Here is a 21,743-nt window from a genome sequence, read left to right as displayed (position 1 = left end):
TTTCCTGTACAGATTCCCTTTGTAAGAAATCCAGATACTACTTAAGGTAGTCCTGCTCCAAGTTAAAGCATGAATCTAGTCACAATGGAACTACCAGAGATATCCTAGAGATCCTGTTGTAACACTTTTCCGTGCACAGCACCTTCAAATTGGGACAACCCGCCGACCCAGTGTCTGGCTTCTCCTGGGGAGGAAAAGAAGTACACCAAGTGTCCAATGTCCCAAATTTTATTAGCCTGTCCAGAAGTCTGGCTTCTGGATACTATATGTCAGAAAGTAGAGGGGATACAAGACAGGGCATTCTTTACCTGCCCATGAAAGAGACAAAAAATGATGGTGGTGTGCACTAGAAGTCACCAGAGTTCCTCAACCAGGCTCAGTATAGAGGAAACAATTGAAAACCCCTTTTCTACAGCTTCTCTAGGGTGAGGGGAAAATGTGCACCACACATCTAATAATGTAACTTATCTGTGAGCTGCCTGAGGAATTGGCTTCAGTCTTGCTTATTTTAGAACACAGATGCAACTCTGCATACTGTGGATGCCTGGGGTGGTGGCAACTAAGAACAAAGTAAAAGGATTAGCCTGTACACACTTGGGAGGCCTCCAGAGTCTCTGACCAGACATATTGTTGGTACTTTCTTTTTTTTTCCCATTTTATTTATTTTTTCAGCGTAACAGTATTCATTCTTTTTACACAACACCCAGTGCTCCATGCAAAACGTGCCCTCCCCATTACCCACCACCTGTTCCCCCAACCTCCCACCCCTGACCCTTCAAAACCCTCAGGTTGCCCCATCCTCCCACCCCTGACCCTTCAAAACCCTCAGGTTGTTTTTCAGAGTCCATAGTCTCTTATGGTTCGCCTCCCCTCCCCAATGTCCATAGCCCCCTCCCCCTCTCCCAATCCCACCTCCCCCAGCAAACCCCAGTTTGTTTTGTGAGATTAAGAGTCATTTATGCTTTGTCTCCCTCCCAATCCCATCTTGTTTCATTTATTCTTCTCCTATCCCCCTAACCCCCCATGTTGCTTCTCCATGTCCTCATATCAGGGAGATCATATGATAGTTATCTTTCTCCGATTGACTTATTTCAATAAGCATGATACGCTCTAGTTCCATCCACGTCGTCGCAAATGGCATGATTTCATTTCTTTTGATGGCTGCATAGTATTCCATTGTGTATATATACCACCGCTTCTTTATCCATTCATCTGTTGATGGACATCTAGGTTCTTTCCATAGTTTGGCTATTGTAGACATTGCTGCTATAAACATTCGGGTACATGTGCCCCTTCAGATCACTGCGTTTGTATCTTTAGGGTAAATACCCAGTAGTGCAATTGCTGGGTCATAGGGTAGTTCTATTTTCAACATTTTGAGGAACCTCCATGCTGTTTTCCAGAGTGGTTGCACCAGCTTGCATTCCCACCAACAGTGGAGGAGGGTTCCCCTTTCTCCGCATCCTCACCAGCATCTGTCATTTCCTGACTTGTTAATTTTAGCCATTGTGACTGGTGTGAGGTGATATCTCATTGTGGTTTTGATTTGTATTTCCCTGGTGCGGGGAGATGTGGAGCACTTTTTCATGTGTCTGTTGGCCATCTGGATGTCTTCTTTGCAGAAATGTCTGTTCATGTCCTCTGCCCATTTCTTGATTGGATTGTTTGTTCTTTGGGTGTTGAGTTTGCTAAGTTCCTTATAGATTTTGGATACTAGCCCTTTATCTGATATGTCGTTTGCAAATATCTTCTCCCATTCTGTCAGTTGTCTTTTGGTTTTGTTAACTGTTTCCTTTGCTGTGCAAAAGCTTTTGATCTTGATGAAATCCCAATAGTTCCTTTTTGCCCTTGCTTCCCTTGCCTTTGCCGTTGTTCCTAGGAAGATGTTGCTACGGCTGAGGTCGAAGAGGTTGCTGCCTGCATTCTCCTCAAGGATTTTGATGGATTCCTTTCTCACATTGAGGTCCTTCATCCATTTGGAGTCTATTTTCGTGTGTGGTGTAAGGAAGTGGTCCAATTTCATTTTTCTGCATGTGGCTGTCCAATTTTCCCAGCACCATTTATTGAAGAGGCTGTCTTTTTTCCATTGGACATTCTTTCCTGCTTTGTCGAAGATTAGTTGACCATAGAGTTGAGGGTCGATTTCTGGGCTCTCTATTCTGTTCCACTGATCTATGTGCCTGTTTTTGTGCCAGTACCATGCTGTCTTGATGATGACAGCTTTGTAATAGAGCTTGAAGTCCGGAATTGTGATGCCACCAACTTTGGCTTTCTTTTTCAATATTCCTTTGGCTATTCAAGGTCTTTTCTTGTTCCATATAAATTTGAGGATTATTTGTTCCATTTCTTTGAAAAAAATGGATGGTATTTTGATAGGTATTGCATTAAATGTGTAGATTGCTTTAGGTAGCATGGACATTTTCACAATATTCATTCTTCCAATCCAGGAGCATGGAACATTTTTCCATTTCTTTGTGTCTTCCTCAATTTCTTTCATGAGTACTTTATAATTTTCTGTGTATAGATTCTTAGCCTCTTTGGTTAGGTTTATTCCTAGGTATCTTAGAGTTTTGGGTACAATTGTAAATGGGATTGACTCCTTAATTTCTCTTTCTTCTGTCTTGTTGTTGGTGTACAGAAATGCAACTGATTTCTGTGCATTGATTTTATATCCTGACACTTTACTGAATTCCTGTACAAGTTCTAGCAGTTTTGGAGTGGAGTCTTTTGGGTTTTCCATATAGAGAATCATATCATCTGTGAAGAGTGATAGTTTGCCAACAAATTTGACAATCTGGAAGAAATGGATGCATTCCTAGAGACATATAAACTACCACAACTGAACCAGGAAGAAATAGAAAACCTGAACAGGCCCATAACCAGTAAGGAGATTGAAACAGTCATCAAAAATCTCCAAACAAACAAAAGCCCAGGGCCAGACGGCTTCCCAGGGGAATTCTACCAAACATTTAAAGAAGAACTAATTCCTATTCTCCTGAAACTGCTCCAAAAAATAGAAATGGAAGGAAAACTTCGAAACTCATTTTATGAGGCCAGCATCACCTTGATCCCAAAACCAGACAAGGATCCCACCAAAAAAGAGAACTACAGACCAATATCCTTGATGAACACAGATGCGAAAATTCTCACCCAAATACTAGCCAATAGGATTCAACAGTACATTAAAAGGATTATTCACCACGATCAAGTGGGATTTATTCCAGGGCTGCAGGGTTGGTTCAACATCCACAAATCAATCAATGTGATAGAACACATTAATAAAAGAAAGAACAAGAACCATATGATACTCTCAATAGATGCTGAAAAAGCATTTGACAAAGGTACAGCATCCCTTCCTGATCAAAACTCTTCAAAGTGTAGGGATAGAGGGCACGTACCTCAATATTATCAAAGCCATCTATGAAAAACCCACCGCAAATATCATTCTCAATGGATAAAAACTTAAAGCTTTTCCGCTAAGGTCAGGAACACGGCAGGGATGTCCATTATCACCACTGCTATTCAACATAGTACTAAAAGTCCTAGCCTCAGCAATCAGACAACAAAAAGAAATTAAAGGCATCCAAATTGGTAAAGAAGAAGTCAAACTATCACTGTTCTGAGACTTTTTATTCACTAAAATCATTTTCATGATTCATGGATATTTAACAGTAGAGCACATTAATAACAATAATAGGCTGATGTATTTAGAATCCAACCCAAGTCCTAGTCTCAGCTCTACCACTCACAAGTTGTAATTTGAGACAAACCATGAACACATCTGAGCATCAGATCGCCATCTATGAAATGAAAACTAAGCTTCCCTCTCCTCTTTATCTCACATCATTTCCCCTGAAATACATAAACTGACAGAGGTGACAGAGCAGAAAAACTAAAACACATTAAGAGCAAGTGTGGCACCCTGCACATCTCGACATTTATATTTGAGTGGGTTGTTTTAACTTCCTGTCAGAGAGCCTTCAACAGTCCCTTCCTGTGATGCCACCAGCCATCCTACTCCCTGAGGAAGATGAGAGTCTCTCCCTCAGAAAGTAAAACTTCACACGGAGTATGATTTTCATGTTTTAATGTACGTCTTTTATACAACTAAGCCCTGCAGATAAACCAACATCTTTACCTGCTGGTCAGCTGATAAGACAGTGGAATGTCCCAGTGCATGAGACAAAAGCCAAGTACGCCAGACTCGGTGAAAAATACCACATCTGTGGTATGGACATGAGCATGGACATCAATTCAACAAAATCAATTTTAAGAAGAAATTTTGACTACATAAGGTTTACCCTAGAATCTATCTACTCTGTTGCATTAAGAAAATCTACTTTTATATCTTTCCTTTTCTATGCCTTATTTGTATTTGTGACATACACCCCAATGCCACACATTGCTAGGTATTCAGAGGAACAAAACACTGTGTGTGTGTGTGTGTGTGTGCCTGCAATTCAATGCACATGTGTGTGTTAGTACATATGTGCATGCATGTGTATGTGTGTTTCCAAGCAAATGATAGAAGCAATAACCATTTCCTTCTCCTAGATTCACAAGTACTTCCTGCTCAGCCCCCTGAACCATCTACCTGAACATGGGTTCCATACCATGCAACGGCAATGATCTCATAAAATATGACTTGAACACTATGTATGTGTGTGAGTGTGTATGGGTGTGTTTAAGGAGGCAGTGTCAGGAGGAGTGGAAAATGAGGTTCAATACAGCTAGGGGTTTAGCAATTAAAAAGACATGGAATTCAGAACCTCTTGTACTTCCGCTTTTCATGACACCTGAACCACAGTGAACCTGATCATGTCCACTCCAAGCCTGATCTGAGCAACACCAGCAGCTCATGTATAGAAAGTTTACATGAAACAAATACAAAATGTAATCAACTTTGCTTCCAGTTGTGAAGTAGGGGATCAGTTTTTGTTATTGCTCAGAAAGTCCAAGCTTTCACACTGATTCAGAGGCAGCTCTGTCCTAGGACATAGGTACAGACAAATCCCATGACTTCCCTGCTTGACTCCTAGCTGTGACAATTTCAATAGACTCATACTTCCTCTCATAACTTCTTTTACAGCCATTCACATAACACACAAAAAAGAAAAACCATAAGGGATACTCTATGTTGTGTGTGTAACACACCTGACTTCATTCTCTACCTTTTTTAAAAAAGTCCCAATGCATACATGGGGCTTAAACTACCAACCAGAAAGCTATCAGCTAAGTTGCTTTTTACAAAAACTTTACGAATCTTAACTTTGGTAAACTGTTTATAACTTTTATAACAATTTTTAACGAGCTTTTCCTCAAATAACCTGAAAAATGGAATTTAGCTTGAAAAGTAGTTTATTCTTTCTGCAATAAAAACTAATTTCTGAAAGTCTTCTGCAATTGAAGGAGATTGCATTTATATTTTGAGGTTTCTCAAATGAAAGGTTAATGACCAGGATTAACACATATATTTAGCTACCTCGAAGAGTCATATAAAATATAAAAAAGTGGCTGTACCTTTGCAATGTCTATAATGATTCCCGAAGAGCAGACATCATTTATGTATCGACGCATTTTTGATAAGGAAAACAATTTCATCAAAACAGAAAGTAAGTAAAAGAAAACAAACAAAAATACAATCAAAATCAACTATTACGTGTAAATGCAACTTGTTAAATTAAAATGCAAGCATGTTGATATGGAGGTCAGGGGATGTGGTATGAGACGTCATTTTAAAACCATTAGTCAGTAAATCAATGATGACAGATTGTAACTACATTTATCACAGTGAGCATTTGGTAGTGTACAAAAATGTCGGATCACTATGTTGTACACGTGAAACTAATAGAGTACTGTATGTCAACTATACTTCAGTGAAGATAAATTACAAAACTAAATAAATAAGCCATACTCAAGGGTTTAGTGATACTAATCATTTAAAACAAATACAAGACAACAAATCAGTGATGGTAAATTTCACAATACCTGAATCTTGAGTGGAAAAGAGAAAAGTGGTAAAATAATAAATACTATTAATTTGAGCACTGTATATGTTTGGGAGCCCCCCCCCTTTTTTAAAGATTTTTATTTATTTATTTATTTATTTGACAGACAAAGATCACAAGTAGGCAGAGCAGCAGGCAGAGAGAGAGAGGAGGAAGCAGGCTCCCCGCTGAGCAGAGAGCCAGATGTGGGGCTCAATTCCACGACCCTGGGATCATGACCCAAGCCAAAAGCAGAGGCTTTAACCCACTGAGCCACCCAGGCGCCCCTGGGACTTTTTTCAAAAGGAGGAGAACCAAGTCAGGTGTGTTATACACACAGCATAGAATATCCACTATGGTTTTTGCTTTTTGTTTTATGTGAATGGCCATAAATGAAGTTAGGAGAGGAAGTTTGAGTCTATTGAAATTGTCACAGCTAGGAGTCAAGCAGGGAAATCATGGGATTGGTCTGTACCTGTGCTAGGATAGAGCAGTCTCTGAATCAGTGTGAAAGCTTGGACTTTCTGGTCAATAATAATAATAATAATAATAATAATAATAATAAATGATCCTCCTACTTCAGAATTGGAAGCAAAGTTGATTATGTTCTGAATTTGTTTCATGCAAACTTTCTATACATGAGCTGCTGGTGCTGCTCAGACCAGGCTTGGAGTGGGCATGATCAGGTTCACTGAGATTCAGGAGTCATGAAAAGCAGAAGTACAAGGGATTCTGAATTCCATGTCTTCTTAATTGCTGAACCCCTAAATTTATTGAACCTCCTTCTCCACTCCTCCTGACACTGCCTCCTTCAACACGCACACACACACACAAACACACACAGTCTTGAAGTCTTTTATTTTATGAGATTACTGTCCAGCATTGATTGCAAGTTATGTAACCCAGTCCTAAGAGGAGCTGACCAGGATGTACTTACTGAATTGAGGAAAGGAAGTGGTTGCTGTTTTAATCATTTGCTTGTTCAATGTAACACACATGCTATGCACACACACATGTGTATACACACACACACAGCATTTTGTACCTCTGAGTACCTAGCAATGTGCATCATTGGGGTGTATGTTACAAATATAAATAAGACATAGTAAGAGAGTGATATAAATGTAGATTTTCATAATACAACAGAGTAGACAGATTCTAATACCAATTCTATATGATCAAAATTACTTCTTAAATTGATTTTGTTGAATGGATGTCCATGTTGGGAGACACAAATGCTATTTTCCCCTGAGTCTGGCATAAGTTGGTTTTTCTTTGTGCATTGGAGCATGTCATTGTGTTATCAGCTGACCACCAGGTGAAGCAGTTAGTTTATCTGCAGAGCTCAGTTGTATAAAATATGTACCTTTAAACATGAAAATCATACCCAGTGTGAAGTCTTACTTCCTGCAGGAAAGACTCTCATCTTCTTCAGTGAGTACAATGGCTGGGGGCATCAAAAAGACTGGGGAGCCTCTGTCTCTGACATAAAGTTAAATGAGCCCATTCAAATATTAATATCGAGATATGCAGGTGTTACAATTGCTCTTAATGTGTTTTGGTTTTTCTGCTCTGTCACCTCTGTCAGTTCTTACATTTCAAGGGAAAATCATGTGAGATAAAGAGTAGAGAGAAGCTTAGTTTCATTTCCTTGTTGATGAAACTGATGCTCAGATGTTTTCATGATTTCAGATTACAACTTGTAACTGTTGGAGCTGAAACTAGGACTTGGTGTTTTGATTCTACATATACCAGCTTACTATTTTTATTATTATTGCTAATGTACTATATTTAAAAATATCCGTGAAACATGAAAATGGTTTCCGTGAATAAAAAGTCTCAGAACACAAATGAAAGCAACACGCTAATCTAAGCAAATTGTGGAGAGAGTATCTTTCCCACTTTATATTCGGAAGCTCTGTTGCCTAATTTAGAATGTGTGAGTATATTCTTATTTTATATTGGCCTCCACAATATGTGGAAACACATCAGGGTAGACTATAATGATCATTTCCCCATTCTCTTCATCCTTCTTCTGGCTGGACATGGAGCAACATGGGGGCCCACTTAAGAGATGAAGCTGTGAGCAAAAGCTGGGGCATGATTGTGTCAGTATCATGGTGGAGAATGGGAGGACTAGGGACACACAGAGGGCTCTGGGACCCGGAATACTCTGTTTATAGGTCTGTTAGTTCATTGTAAGCTGTTCAGTTTATGATAATGGTTGAAGTGCATATTTTGTAGACTTTGATGTATGTATGTATGTATGCTAACTCTCATGATAAATTATGGCTGAAATACTTGGATTCTACCTGGATTTAAATTAAATATTAAAGTAATCAATAAGCCAAGACTCAGAAGAACGGCTCAGGTGAAGGGAACAGCCTTCCAAGTACAGAATGGAATGGCTCACACAGAAGAAACCAGAACTAGAGTAGTGTGGAGTAGTGTAAACCAGTCTGGGGCAGAGACAGTGCTTTTACTACACTCAGTGAAGACCTTCCACCCGGTTCTGCAGGAGGAGCCAAGTCCATAGAGAACCCCATTGTATAGGTCTGTTATAGGTTGTATGTCATTATGTTTATTTAGGTTAATGTAAAGAGGAGATGGTTCTCCTACATATTATGTAATTTCATTTTCTTAACCCTTTCTATATTATTGATAAAGCCTTAAAAAACTTCTTTAGGCATACTTTTGACAATGGTGTGATGATTATAATTTGAGAATGTAGAAAAGATGGACAATTTAGCCAAAGCGAAAGTACTGCTTCAATCTCAAGAGTTAGTATAAAGCATAATGACTGAAACAGACCCAGATACCAAATGCATAATTCAAGCTGAGAGGTGAGTCAGCAGTCAATAAATTTGCATTGACTCAAGAACATTGGGCTAGAGGGTTTTATATATCACCTGCCTACATAAGCACTGTTCCTGGAAATTGGTGTAGACCTGAGTCTGAAGGTGGAAGTCAGGTTGGCTCAGTTAAGTAAACTGGAGAGTGGATAAGCGGTTGACTGTGTGCGTGTGTGTGTGTATGTGTGTGTGTGTACTCATTATGCAATTATTCTGGGTTTTATTTTTGTATAAATTGGTCACAGTGTTGAAAGTTGACGTGATTTGGAAATTTTTCAGCCTTTTTTTCTTTGAGTAGTTTTTCTGGTTCTTTCTAACTCTCTTCTCCTACTGGGGCTGCTGAAATGCAGATGTTGATTCACTTGGTAGTATCCAATAAGTCTTTCAGGATTTCTTCAGTATTTTTTTAAAGTGAATACATTTTTTAAAAATTTCCTAATATTATTTTTTAATTCTTTTCGGCATAACAGAATTCATTGTTTTTGCACCACACACAGTGCTCCATGCAATACGTGCCCTCCATTACACCACCACCTGGCTCCCCAACCTCCCACCCCCCGCCCCTTCAAAACTCTCAGATTGTAAATAAATTAAATATAAAATTCTAAAAAAATACCAAAAAACTCTCAGATTATTTTTCAGAGTCCATAGTCTCTCATGGTTCACCTCCTCTTCTAATTTCCCTCAACTCCCTTCTCTCCATCTCCCTATGTCCTCCATGTTATTTGTTATGCTCCACAAATAAGTGAAAATATATGATATTTGACTCTCTGTGCTTGACTTATTTCACTCAGCATAATCTCTTCCAGTCCAGTCCATGTTGCTACAAAAGTTGGGTATTCATTCTTTCTGATGGAGGCATAATACTCCATAGTGTATATGGACCACATCTTCCTTATCCATTTGTCTGTTGAAGGGCATCTTGGTACTTTCCACAGTTTGGTGACCGTGGCCATTGGTGCTATAAACATTGGGGTACAGAAGGCCCTTCTTTTCACTACATCTGTAACGTTGGGGTAAACAGCCAGTAGTGCAATTGCAGGGTCATAGGGAAGCTCTATTTTTTAATTAAATTTGTAAATTTTTTTATAAACATATACTGTATTTTTATCCCCAGGGGTACACCAGGTTTGCACACTTCACAGCACTCACCATAGCACTTACCCTCCCCAAGTCCATAACCCCCCCTCCCATCCCCCCCCAGCAACCCTCAGTTTGTTGTCTGTGATTAAGAGTCACTTATGGTTTATCTCCCTCCCAATCCCATCTTGTTTCATTTATTCTTTTCCTACCCCCCAAACCCTCCATGTTGCATCTCCACTTCCTCATATCAGGGAGATCATATGATAGTTGTCTTTCTCCGATTGACTTATTTCACTAAGCATGATACCCTCTAGTTCCATCCATGTCATCACAAATGCCAAGATTTCATTTCTATTGATGGCTGCATGGTATTCCATTGTGTATATATACCACCGCTTCTTTATCCATTCATCTGTTGATGGACATCTAGGTTGTTTCCATAGTTTGACTATTGTAGAAATTGCTGCTATAAACATTCAGGTACACGTGCCCCTTCAGATCACTGCGTTTGTATCTTTAGGGTAAATACCCAGTAGTGCAATTGCTGGGTCATAGAGTAGTTCTATTTTCAACATTTTGAGGAACCTCCATGCTGTTTTCCAGAGTGGTTGCACCAGCTTGCATTCCCACCAACAGTGGAGGAGGGTTCCCCTTTCTCCGCATCCTCACCAGCATCTGTCATTTCCTGACTTGTTAATTTTAGCCATTGTGACTGGTGTGAGGTGATATCTCATTGTGGTTTTGATTTGTATTTCCCTGGTGCGGGGAGATGTGGAGCACTTTTTCATGTGTCTGTTGGCCATCTGGATGTCTTCTTTGCAGAAATGTCTGTTCATGTCCTCTGCCCATTTCTTGATTGGATTGTTTGTTCTTTGGGTGTTGAGTTTGCTAAGTTCCTTATAGATTTTGGATACTAGCCCTTTATCTGATATGTCATTTGCAAATATCTTCTCCCATTCTGTCAGTTGTCTTTTGGTTTTGTTAACTGTTTCCTTTGCTGTGCAAAAGCTTTTGATCTTGATGAAATCCCAATAGTTCCTTTTTGCCCTTGCTTCCCTTGCCTTTGCCGTTGTTCCTAGGAAGATGTTGCTATGGCTGAGGTCGAAGAGGTTGCTGCCTGCATTCTCCTCAAGGATTTTGATGGATTCCTTTCTCACATTGAGGTCCTTCATCCATTTGGAGTCTATTTTCGTGTGTGGTGTAAGGAAGTGGTCCAATTTCATTTTTCTGCATGTGGCTGTCCAATTTTCCCAGCACCATTTATTGAAGAGGCTGTCTTTTTTCCATTGGACATCCTTTCCTGCTTTGTCGAAGATTAGTTGACCATAGAGTTGAGGGTCGATTTCTGGGCTCTCTATTCTGTTCCACTGATCTATGTGTCTGTTTTTGTGCCAGTACCATGCTGTCTTGATGATGACAGCTTTGTAATAGAGCTTGAAGTCCGGAATGGTGATGCCACCAACTTTGGCTTTCTTTTTCAATATTCTTTTGGGTATTCGAGGTCTTTCCTGTTTCCATATAAATTTTAGGATTATTTGTTCCATTTCTTTGAAAAAAATGGATGGGATTTTGATAGGTATTGCATTAAACGTGTAGATTGCTTTAGGTAACATAGACATTTTCACAATATTCTTCCAATCCAGGAGCATGGAACGTTTTTCCATTTCTTTTTATCTTCCTCAATTTCTTTCATGAGTACTTTATAGTTTTCTGAGCATAGATTCTTAGCCTCTTTGGTTAGGTTTATTCCTTGGAATCTGGGAAGCTCTATGTTTAATTTCTTGAGGAATCTCCACACTGTTCTCCAAAGTGGCTGCACCAACTTGCATTCCCACAAACAGTGTAAGAGGGTTCCCCTTTCTCCACATCCTCCCCAACACACGTTGTTTCCTGTCTTGCTAATTTTGGTCATTCTAACTGGTGTAAGGTGGTATCTCAATGTAGTTTTAATTTGAATCTCCCTGATGGCTAGTGATGATGAACATTTTTTCATGTGTCTGTTAGCCATTTGTATGTCTTCATTGGAGAACTGTTTGTTCATATCTTCTGCCCATTTTTTGATATGATTATCTGTTTTCTGTGTGTTGAGTTTGAGGAGTTCTTTATAGATTCTGGATATCAACCTTTTGTCTGTACTGTCATTTGCAAATATCTTCTCCCATTTTGTGGGATGCCTCTTTGTTTTGTTTACTATTTCCTTTGCTGTACAAAAGCTTTTGATCTTGATGAAGTCCCCAAAGTTCATTTTCGCTTTTGTTTCCTTTGCCTTTGGAGACATATCTTGAAAGAAGTTGCTGTGGCTGATATCGAAGAGGTTACTGCTTACATTCTCCTCTAGGATTCTGATGGATTCCTGTCTCACGTTGAGGTCTTTTATCCATTTCGAGTTTATCTTTGTGTACGGTGTAAGAGAATGGTCGAGTTTCATTCTTCTACATATAGCTGTCCAGTTTTCCCAGCACCATTTATTGAAGAGACTGTCTTTTTCCCACTGTATATTTTTTCCTGCTTTGTCAAAGATTATTTGACCATAGAGTTGAGGGTCCATCTCTGCGCTCTCCACTCTGTTCCACTGGTCCATATGTCTGTTTTTATGCCAGTACCACAGTCTCTTGGTGATCACAGCTTTGTAGTAACGCTTGAAATCAGGTAACGTGATGCCACCAGTTTTGTTTTTGTTTTTCAACATTTCCTTAGCAATTCTAGGTCTCTTCTGATTCCATACAAATTTTAGGATTATTTGCTCCAGCTCTTTGAAAAATACCAGTGGAATTTTGATTGGAATGATATTAAAAGTATAGATTGCTCTAGGCAGTACAGACATTTTAACAATGTTTATTCTTCCGATCTAAGAGCATGGATCGGTCTTCACTCTTTTTGTGTCTTCTTCAATTTCTCTCATGAGTGTTCTGTAGTTCCTTGAGTACAGATCCTTTACCTCTTCGGTTAGGTTTATTCCCAGGTAACTTATGGTTCTTTTTGCTATAGTAAATGGAATCGATTCTCTAATTTCCCTTTTGTATTTTCATTGTTAGTGTATAAGAAAGCCACTGATTTCTGTACATTGACTTTTATCCTGCCACGTTACTGAATTGCTGTATGAGTTCTAGTACTTTGGGGGTGGAGTCTTTGGTGTTTTCCATATAAGAATCTAAACATACAATTTTTATTTAATAAGTATACATCAATTAAGTTTGAGGAAAACCAAGCATTTTAGAAGATTGTATAAGATAATGTAAGTGCTTTCGTGAGTGCTGTGAAGTGTGTAAACCTGGCGAGTCACAGACCTGTACCCCTGGGGATAAAAATACATTATATGTTTATTAAAAAAAAACAAAATTTGGAAGGGGAGGCGAACCATAAGAGACTATGGACTCTGAAAAACAACCTGAGGGTTTTGAAGGGTCAGGGGTGGGAGGTTGGGGGAACAGGTGGTGGGTAATGGGGAGGGCACGTTTTGCATGGAGCACTGGGTGTTGTGCAAAAAGAATGAATACTGTTACGCTGAAAAAATAAATAAAATGGAAAAAAAAAGAAAAAAAAGATAATGTATCTGGGTTACTTAAAACATGCTTTGTGTAAGTCATCACTGAACCATAGCTGTGGCACTTTCTGTCTTTATTATCATCATCCAGAACATCAAGAAAGGTATCATCAAACTATTTTCACCTATACACCTGGTATTCCTAGATTCATCATCAGTATAGTTCCCAAATATGCTGTGTACTATTTCCATCTGATTTTCACAAAGTATCCAAATTTTTAAACTTTATTTTATTTATTTATTTATTTTTATTAAATTTATTTACTTTTTTCAGCGTAACAGTATTCATTGTTTTTGCACAACACCCAGTGCTCCATGCAATACGTGACCTCCCCATTACCCACCACCTGTTCCCCCAACCTCCCACCCCTGACCCTTCAAAACCCTCAGGTTGTTTTTCAGAGTCCATAGTCTCATGGTTCGCCTCCCCCTCCAATTTTTTTTTTTATAAACAAATAATGTATTTTTATCCCCAGGGGTACAGGTCTGTGAATCACCAGGTTTACAAACTTCACAGCACTCACGATAGCACATACCCTCCCCAATGTCCATAACCCCCTCCCCCTCTCCCAACCCCACCTCCCCCCAGCAACCCCCAGTTTCTTTTGTGAGATTAAGAGTCATTTATGGTTTGTCTCCCTCCCATTCCCATCTTGTTTCATTTATTCTTTTCCTATCTCCCTAACCCCCCATGGTGCATCTCCATGTCCTCATATCAGGGAGATCATATGATAGTTGTTCCAAGATTCACTTTTTATGATTCACATGCAGTGCTCCATGCAATATGTGCCCTCCTAATACCCACCACCAGGCTCATCCAACCCCAAATTCCCTCCCCTCCAAAACCCTCAGTTTCTTTCTCAGAGCCCACAGTCTGTCATTGTTCCTGTCCTCCCCTGATTTCCCCCAACTCCCTTCTCCTCTCCTTGTCCCAGTGTCCTCCATGTTATTTCTTATGCTCCACAAGTGAGTGAAACCATATGATAATTGACTGTCTCTGCTTGACTTACTTCACTCAGCATAATCTCTTCCAGTCCCATCTGTGTTCATACAAAAGTTGGGTATTCATGCTTTCTGATGGAGGCATAATATTCCATTGCATATATGGACCATATCTTCTTTCTACAGTGATCTTTAATCAAATTAATGATCCTCTCTTTTGTTCAGTCTCTGTTGCTCTTGAGCCCCTCTGCTGAATTTTTTAGTTCAGATATTGTGTTTCTCAGCTCCATGATTTCTGTTTGTTACTTTTAAGTTTTCTGTCTCTGTGTTGAAATTTTCTCTTGGTTTTTGTATTGTTCTGACTCCAGTGAGCATCTTAGGACAGTCATTTAAATTCTCTGTCAGGTAAATTGCATATTTTCATTTCATTAGTGTCAGTTTGTGGATATTGCCCTTATTCCTTTATGGAAAGTATTTCAACTTCTCTTCACTTTCATTGCTTCTCTACACTGGTGTCTGCACATTAGGCAAAACACCAATTTGTCCTAACATTCATAGACTGGCCTTGGGCTAGAGAAGTTACCACCAACAAGCCTGGCCAGGGACTTTGGAGTCCTCTCAATTTTCTTTTTCTTTTTAACAATTTTTTAAAATTTCTTTCAGCATTACAGTATTTATTATTTTTCACCACAGCCAGTGCTCCATGCAATACTTGCCCTCCCTATTACCCACCACCTGGTTCCCCCAACCTCCCACACTCCACCCCTTCAAAACCCTCAGGTTGTTTTTCAGAGTCCGTGGCCTCTCAATTTTCTGCAGTCTAACCCTCTTTCTTTGTTATTAGTTGTAGTGCCCCCCCTCACTTCTCCCCATGCTCCCCCACACCCATGTCTTCATCCATTGTGTGATGGATTGTGTCTGTGTTTTAAAACAAGCAGGACTGAAACCAATTCCTCAGGCAGCTCACAGGTAAGTTGTATTGCTTGGTGGATGCGTAGCACACATTTTTTCTCCTCACCAGAGAGAAGCTGCAAAAAGAGCTTTTTAATCACTTCCTCTATGCTGAGCCAGGGGAAGGAGCTCTGGTGGCTTCTAGCCCACACCACCTTCTCTTTGTCTCTCTCCCCAGGCAGCTGACATATGCTGTGTCCTATATCCCCTCTACTTTCTGACACAGACTATCTAGAAGCCAGTCTTCTAGGCACATGTTTTAAAAGTTGGGGTATTGGACAGATGGTGCAATTCTTTCCCTCCTCAGGGAGAAGCCAGGAACTGGCTTCAAATTGTTCCGATTTGAAGGTGCTGTGCAAGTATAACTGTTAAAAAAAAGGATATCTAGAATTTCCCTAAAATGTTAGAGAATGTGTCTAGATTTGTTGTTTAACTGGGAGCAGGACTATTTAACCACTGTCTGGATTTCTTAGAACGGGAATATGTGTATGTGAAACATTTTTGAATAAGGGTGTTCATGGAAAATAAGAAGTTCTAGAGCTTCCTCTTCTGCCATCTTGTTGATCTGGAAATGGGAATTTATTTTTGGCTCCTCTCGGGGGATATCTGATCCCAGCGGAGTGTAACTTTGAGTAAAATATTGAGCTCCAAAGGGACTAGAGACACATTGTGGTCCTCTGTGAAAATACAATCCCCTCAAGACTGTATTACCCCAGAAACCATTCCCTGTGGAAGAGACTGAGCAAGTTTCTGCCCTGTTTATAACTGAGGACATTATATCATTGCCCTCACCGTAAGTCTTCTGTGATTTACCAAGTGCAAAATGATCATAATAAAGGCTGTTTATTTTGGTCTGCTGCTTAAGAGAACTCATAATCAGAAATTATTGTCTGTGGTTCAGAAGGATTTCCAGGGCTCCTCAGAAATTAAGTGTGGACTGTGTCCTCATAGAATTGAAGGTAGCAAAGCCACAGTGATTGCCCTTTCAGGAACACAGGGATAATACTGGTAAGGAAGGATCAATGTGTTCTTGCCTAAGGAGGGTGAGTTTCTTTGAGAGAAGCAGTGTTTGAGAGAGCAGGAGCAGTGGGAGAGGAAGATGCAGACTCCTTGCTGAACAGGGAGCTGGATGTGGAGCTTCATCCCAGAAACCTGGAATCATGACCTGAGCTGAAGGCAGATGCCAACTGACTAAGCCACCCAGGTGCCCCTATTCATGTCTTTCTTTTATGATGGAAGTCTAGGGATCATAGATGCCAATTTCTTTCCAGGTCTTTACAGTCCTCAGACTCACATGAAATTAGTAGAAGGACCTGTTTAGGGGAGGGTGACAGAGCAAGGAAGGTTTAGAAATATTATTAGGTTTCAAGGATGCAATTTATTGGTCAGTTCCATTGATGGAACACTCATTCTTCTACATTCATTGTTTTTATTCTGTACATGGGGCAGGAACTTGAACTCTCCTAGACTCTGGTCCTTTATTTTTGGATTAGAACAATGTTCTTCTTTCCCACCACATGAAGTCCAATCCCCCTGAAAGCCAGTACCCATTTGATGGTGTTGCTGCCTCCATTTCACTGGTTAGGGGAGGGGTTGTATGTACAAAGAAGTGAAATGAGAGAAGGCAATTCCCTTCTGATCTAATCTTCTCCCTAACCCTTGGTTTTGATAACAGTCCTGTTGGCATATGGAAGCATTGGCCTTCATTTTGTAGGCTAAGTTTTAATGCTCTTTGTTTTACAGCTTACAGAGCCTCTAATAAGAAAATGTCCATGTCACTAGATTCATGATAATGACAAAGCAGATTCTGTGGGTCCAGTTTGCGGTAGACTCAAATATTCCCAGTACAAACCCAACTTCTGTGAGAGGAGATATGGTGGGAAATGTTCAGTTGTTCTCTGTGTAACTTTTTTTTTCTCTCCTGTGTTCATAGATCCCCTTAGAGAAGAATGCCTCCTGAAAATGCTTCCTTTGTGACTGAATTCATTCTGATGGGGCTAACACACTTACCAGATCTCCAGCTCCCCCTGTTCTGCCTGTTTCTACTCATGTATGTGGTCACTGTGTTGGGAAATTTGGGCTTGGTAACTCTAATCCTGCTGAATTCACACCTGCACACCCCCATGTACTTTTTCCTCTTCAATTTGTCCTTCATAGACCTCTGTTATTCTTCTGTGTTTACACCCAAAATGCTGATTAACTTCACATCAAAGAAGAATATTATCTCCTACAAGGGATGCTTGACCCAACTTTACTTTTTCTGTGGTTTTGGTATTTCTGAAGCTTACGTGCTGACATCAATGGCCTATGATCGCTATGTGGCCATCTGTAACCCACTCTTATATAATGTTGCCATGTCCCCCAAAGTGTGTTCCAGCCTTATGCTTGGTTCTTATTTGGTGTCATTTTTGGATGCCACAGCTCACACAGGATGCATGCTGAGACTGACCTTCTGTGATGCAAACACCATCAACCATTATTTGTGTGACATCCTCCCTCTACTTCAGCTCTCCTGCACCAGTACCTATGTCAATGAGCTGTTGGTTTTCGTTGTGGTGGGTATGAATATCATCGTGCCCAGTGTCACCATCTTTGTCTCTTATGGTTTCATCCTGTCCAGCATCCTGCACATCAGTTCCACTGAGGGCAGGTCCAAAGCCTTCAGCACGTGCAGTTCACGCATAATTGCTGTTTCTCTGTTCTTTGGATCAGGTGCATTTATGTATCTTAAACCATCTTCTGCTGGGTCTATGGATGAGGGGAAAATATCCTCTGTCTTTTTCACCAAAACAGTTCTTTTGATGAGCCCTTTCATTTACAGCTAGAGAAACAAAGATGTTAAACTTGCTCTGAGAAAAACCCAGAGTAGGAGAGTGTTTTGATCAGAATCACTGTCTGTGGGTGTAGTTATAGGACTGCTATATTCTGTTTCTTTCATCAGAATTGTTTTAGGTGGGAGTGTTCATGTCCTATATCTTTCTTACCATAGTGAAGGAAATTTGAGTCATCTGTCAGTTTGTTTTCAGTTATTTTTTTAACTTGGTAAAATATACTTTACTGATGTTATATGACAAGTTAGGGCTCTCCAAGTCCCTCCTTTATAGGCGTAAAGGATGGAAATTATATAGAGGTCAGGGTATTCTCAGCATGTATGTGGATGTGTTGGGGCAAGGACTCCCAAGCAGCTGAGGGCCCCGTTCTTCCTCTTTTTATCTCTGGGGCTGGTCGTCCACAGGGCTCTTATTCCTTGGAGGCCATGTAGCCCATAAAGTCCACCACCAGCCCTGTTCATGTCATACCAGGAAGTGAGCTTCACACAGTGATCATTGAATGTACTGCCAGGATCGACATGGAAGGTGGAAGAGTGAGCATCACTATTAAAGCCTGAGGAGACAACCTGGTCCTCAGTGGAGCCCAGGATATCCTTGAAGGGGCCCTTCCATGCCTGCTTCATCACCTTCTTGACTTCATCATATTGGGCAGCTTTCTCTAGGTGGCAGATCAGATCTACAACGACAATTTAGGGGTGGAAACATGGAAGGCCATGCAGAGAATTTCCTATTCAGCTCAGAGATAACCTTCCCCAAAGCATTGCAGTACCAGTAAAAAGAGGGATGATGTTGTGGTCAGCCCCTTGGCTATCACACTACAGCTTCGCAGTATGGTTATGCACAGTTTCTTGATGGCAGGATGGCAGGGACTATAGTCATGAGTCCTTCCACAATGCCATTGTTCTCATGGATGACCTTGGCCAGAGAGGCCAAGGAGTTGGTGGTATAGGAGGCATTGTTGACAATCTTGAAGGAATTGTCATACTTCTCATGGTTTGCACCCATCACAAACATAGGGGCATCAGCAGAAGGGGCAGAGATGACCCTCTTAAACCCACCTTCACTTAAGCTCCAGTATTCTCCATGATGGCAGAGACCCTAGTGGACTGCACAGCATACTTAGCATCAGCATCACCCCATTTGATGTTGGTGGGCTCTCACTCCTGGAAGATCGAGATGGGCTTTGCTTTGATGCCAGGATTCCTGTTCTCAACCATGACTGTATCTTTGAGTTGTCATGGTTGGAATCATACTGGAATGTGTAGATTATGTACTTTAGGTCAAAAGAAGGGGTCTTTAATGATGACAGTGTCCACTTTGTCAAGTTAAGAGCAGCCCTGGTGTCCAGGTGCCCAATATGGCCAAATCCACTTATTCCAACCTTCATCATTGAGTTTGGGGATAGTGCTGTAACTGCACCAGAAGATGTGGCTATGTGTCAGACAGGGAGGAGGAAAGTCCAATTTCTTAATGATAGATTTTCCTCATAATTTTCATGATGTCTTCTGCTTTTTACCACTTTAACCATTGAGAAATGAGATTAATCAATAAATTTATCCTTGTTTTTCACATTGTCATTATGGAACTTGTTTTGTTCTCTTGGAAAGGATAAACAGTTATATAAATGATCATGTAAAGTAACAGTATAGTAATCTTGTACCTATGGGGGTTTTCTTATACTGTGCTATTGGATTCAGGAATCAGAAAATTTGTACTCCTGTCTGTACACTTCCTTTGCCTATAATGTGTCTCCTTGAAATGTCACTGTTTCACAGATATGGCAGTTTTCAGAACATCCATAAAATATAATCCACTTTCCAGCTAAATGCTATGTGTTAAGCATCTCTTGACAGAGGTTTAATATTTACCATAGGAAACACAAGTGATTCTCAATATACATTTATTGCATAGACATGATACTGAAGCTGAGAAAAGTTAATGAATTACATCATACAGCTTATTAAGAAAACATCTAGATAAAGTGTAGCCTCCTAATTTTAAGTCTACTGCTCTTTCAAATATACTTTTTGTCAACTTCATTTTATTATTTTTATTTTTAGTTTATTTCAATAACCCTAAAATATGAGAACATTTTTTATTTTGAAAGTTGACTGTGCTTTGTTGGCTTACACATGAATATCCCTCAGGGTAATGGTTGCTTTAGGAAAATAGTGTGATAGTTCTTTTTCTTGTTAAAGAGGAGTCCTATTAGGCTAGACTAGTTGAGAGTTGATTGATTGAAACAGGAAGCTTTTTGCAAATTAATTTAAAAAAATATTTTAGAATGTCTGAATCTAGTAATTCAGAGACAAGGGCATGGGAGAGAAAGGAACCTAGCACCAAACATTAGACCAGGACCCCAAAACCACATGAACAATAAAGAAGAAATCTCTCTGTAGGAAAGGACTATGAGGTTTCATCTGACTTTGTTTCCTGCTCTTTGGAGTACAGCAACTCCGCCCCCCACCCCATGTCCATACAGCTGTGATAAAACTTACAATGCACAATGATCCTACATTAATAGTGTTTTAGGGAATGAAGGCCAAAAGGCCAGATTGGTCTCCATATTTATGAGGAACCAGGAACACAGAGGACAGGAGCTTAAATAGTGTTTGGTATTCAAAATTTGAATCAAGATGAAGGATTTAGAAAGGAAATGATGGAGAAAAGACATCTCTTTTTGTGACTCTTCCTTTCTCGAAGGCTCTAGAAATATTATGGGGACCACAGGATTTCTCTGGGTAGGATAAAAGCACAAGTCATTTGATATTTAAACCAGGTGATGGGAGGGCACATGTTGTGATGAGCACTAGGTATAATACACAATTAATGAATCATTGAACACTACATCAAAATCTAATGATGTACTATATGGTGGCTAACCGAATATAATAAAAAACAGATAAAGTAGCAAGGCTAGAGGACCTGGAAACAGCTAAATCTGTCCTGTGTTCGTTGGCTTCCATGTGCTGCTTCCATATGGATTTTAAGTTACAAAAACCGTGAAATAGGACCTGAGAGAGCAAGGACAACTTGAAAGAAGCATTTGGTGGATGAACCAAATTGTATCAATTTCTTTTCTGGAATAGGATGTCGGATTTTTTTTTTTTTTTGAGGAAAAAATTACTGGCTACTTTAAAAACCCTTAATCCTAAATTTTGCACCTGAATCCAGTATTACAGCATATATTAGCCAATAGAATTTTTTCTCTTTTTATTTATTGATTTTTTTTTACAATTTTTTTTCTTTTCAGCGTAACAGTATTCATTGTTTTTGCAGCACACCCAGTGCTCCATACAATACGTGCCCTCCTTAATGCCCACCACCTGGCTCCCCCAACCTCCCACCCCCTGCCCCTTTAAAACCCTCAGGTTGTTTTTCAGAGTCCATAGTCGCTCATGGTTCATCTCCCCTTCCAATTTCCCTCAACTCCCTTCTTCTCTCCATCTCCCCATGTCCTCCATGTTATTTGTTATGCTGCACAAATAAGTGAAACCATATGATAATTGACTCTCTCTGCTTGACTTATTTCACTCAGCATAATTCTTCTAGT

General features: G+C 39.9%; 1 protein-coding gene across 1 annotated transcript; it reads left to right on the top strand.

Annotated features, from left to right (window-relative positions):
• Positions 1-17,308: 17,308 nt before the first annotated feature.
• Positions 17,309-18,184, top strand: LOC123949085 (olfactory receptor 8B3-like). Its single transcript, XM_046016397.1, has one exon. The coding sequence runs from the start codon at positions 17,309-17,311 to the stop codon at positions 18,182-18,184; it is 876 nt and encodes a 291-aa protein (XP_045872353.1).
• The last annotated feature ends 3,559 nt before the right edge of the window (positions 18,185-21,743 follow it).

This window comes from Meles meles, chromosome 8 (genome assembly GCF_922984935.1).
Source record: "Meles meles chromosome 8, mMelMel3.1 paternal haplotype, whole genome shotgun sequence".
Taxonomy (NCBI): Eukaryota; Metazoa; Chordata; class Mammalia; order Carnivora; family Mustelidae; genus Meles; species Meles meles.
The sequence above is the reverse complement of the archived record's forward strand: the minus strand, read 5'-3'. Positions and strand labels throughout refer to the sequence as shown.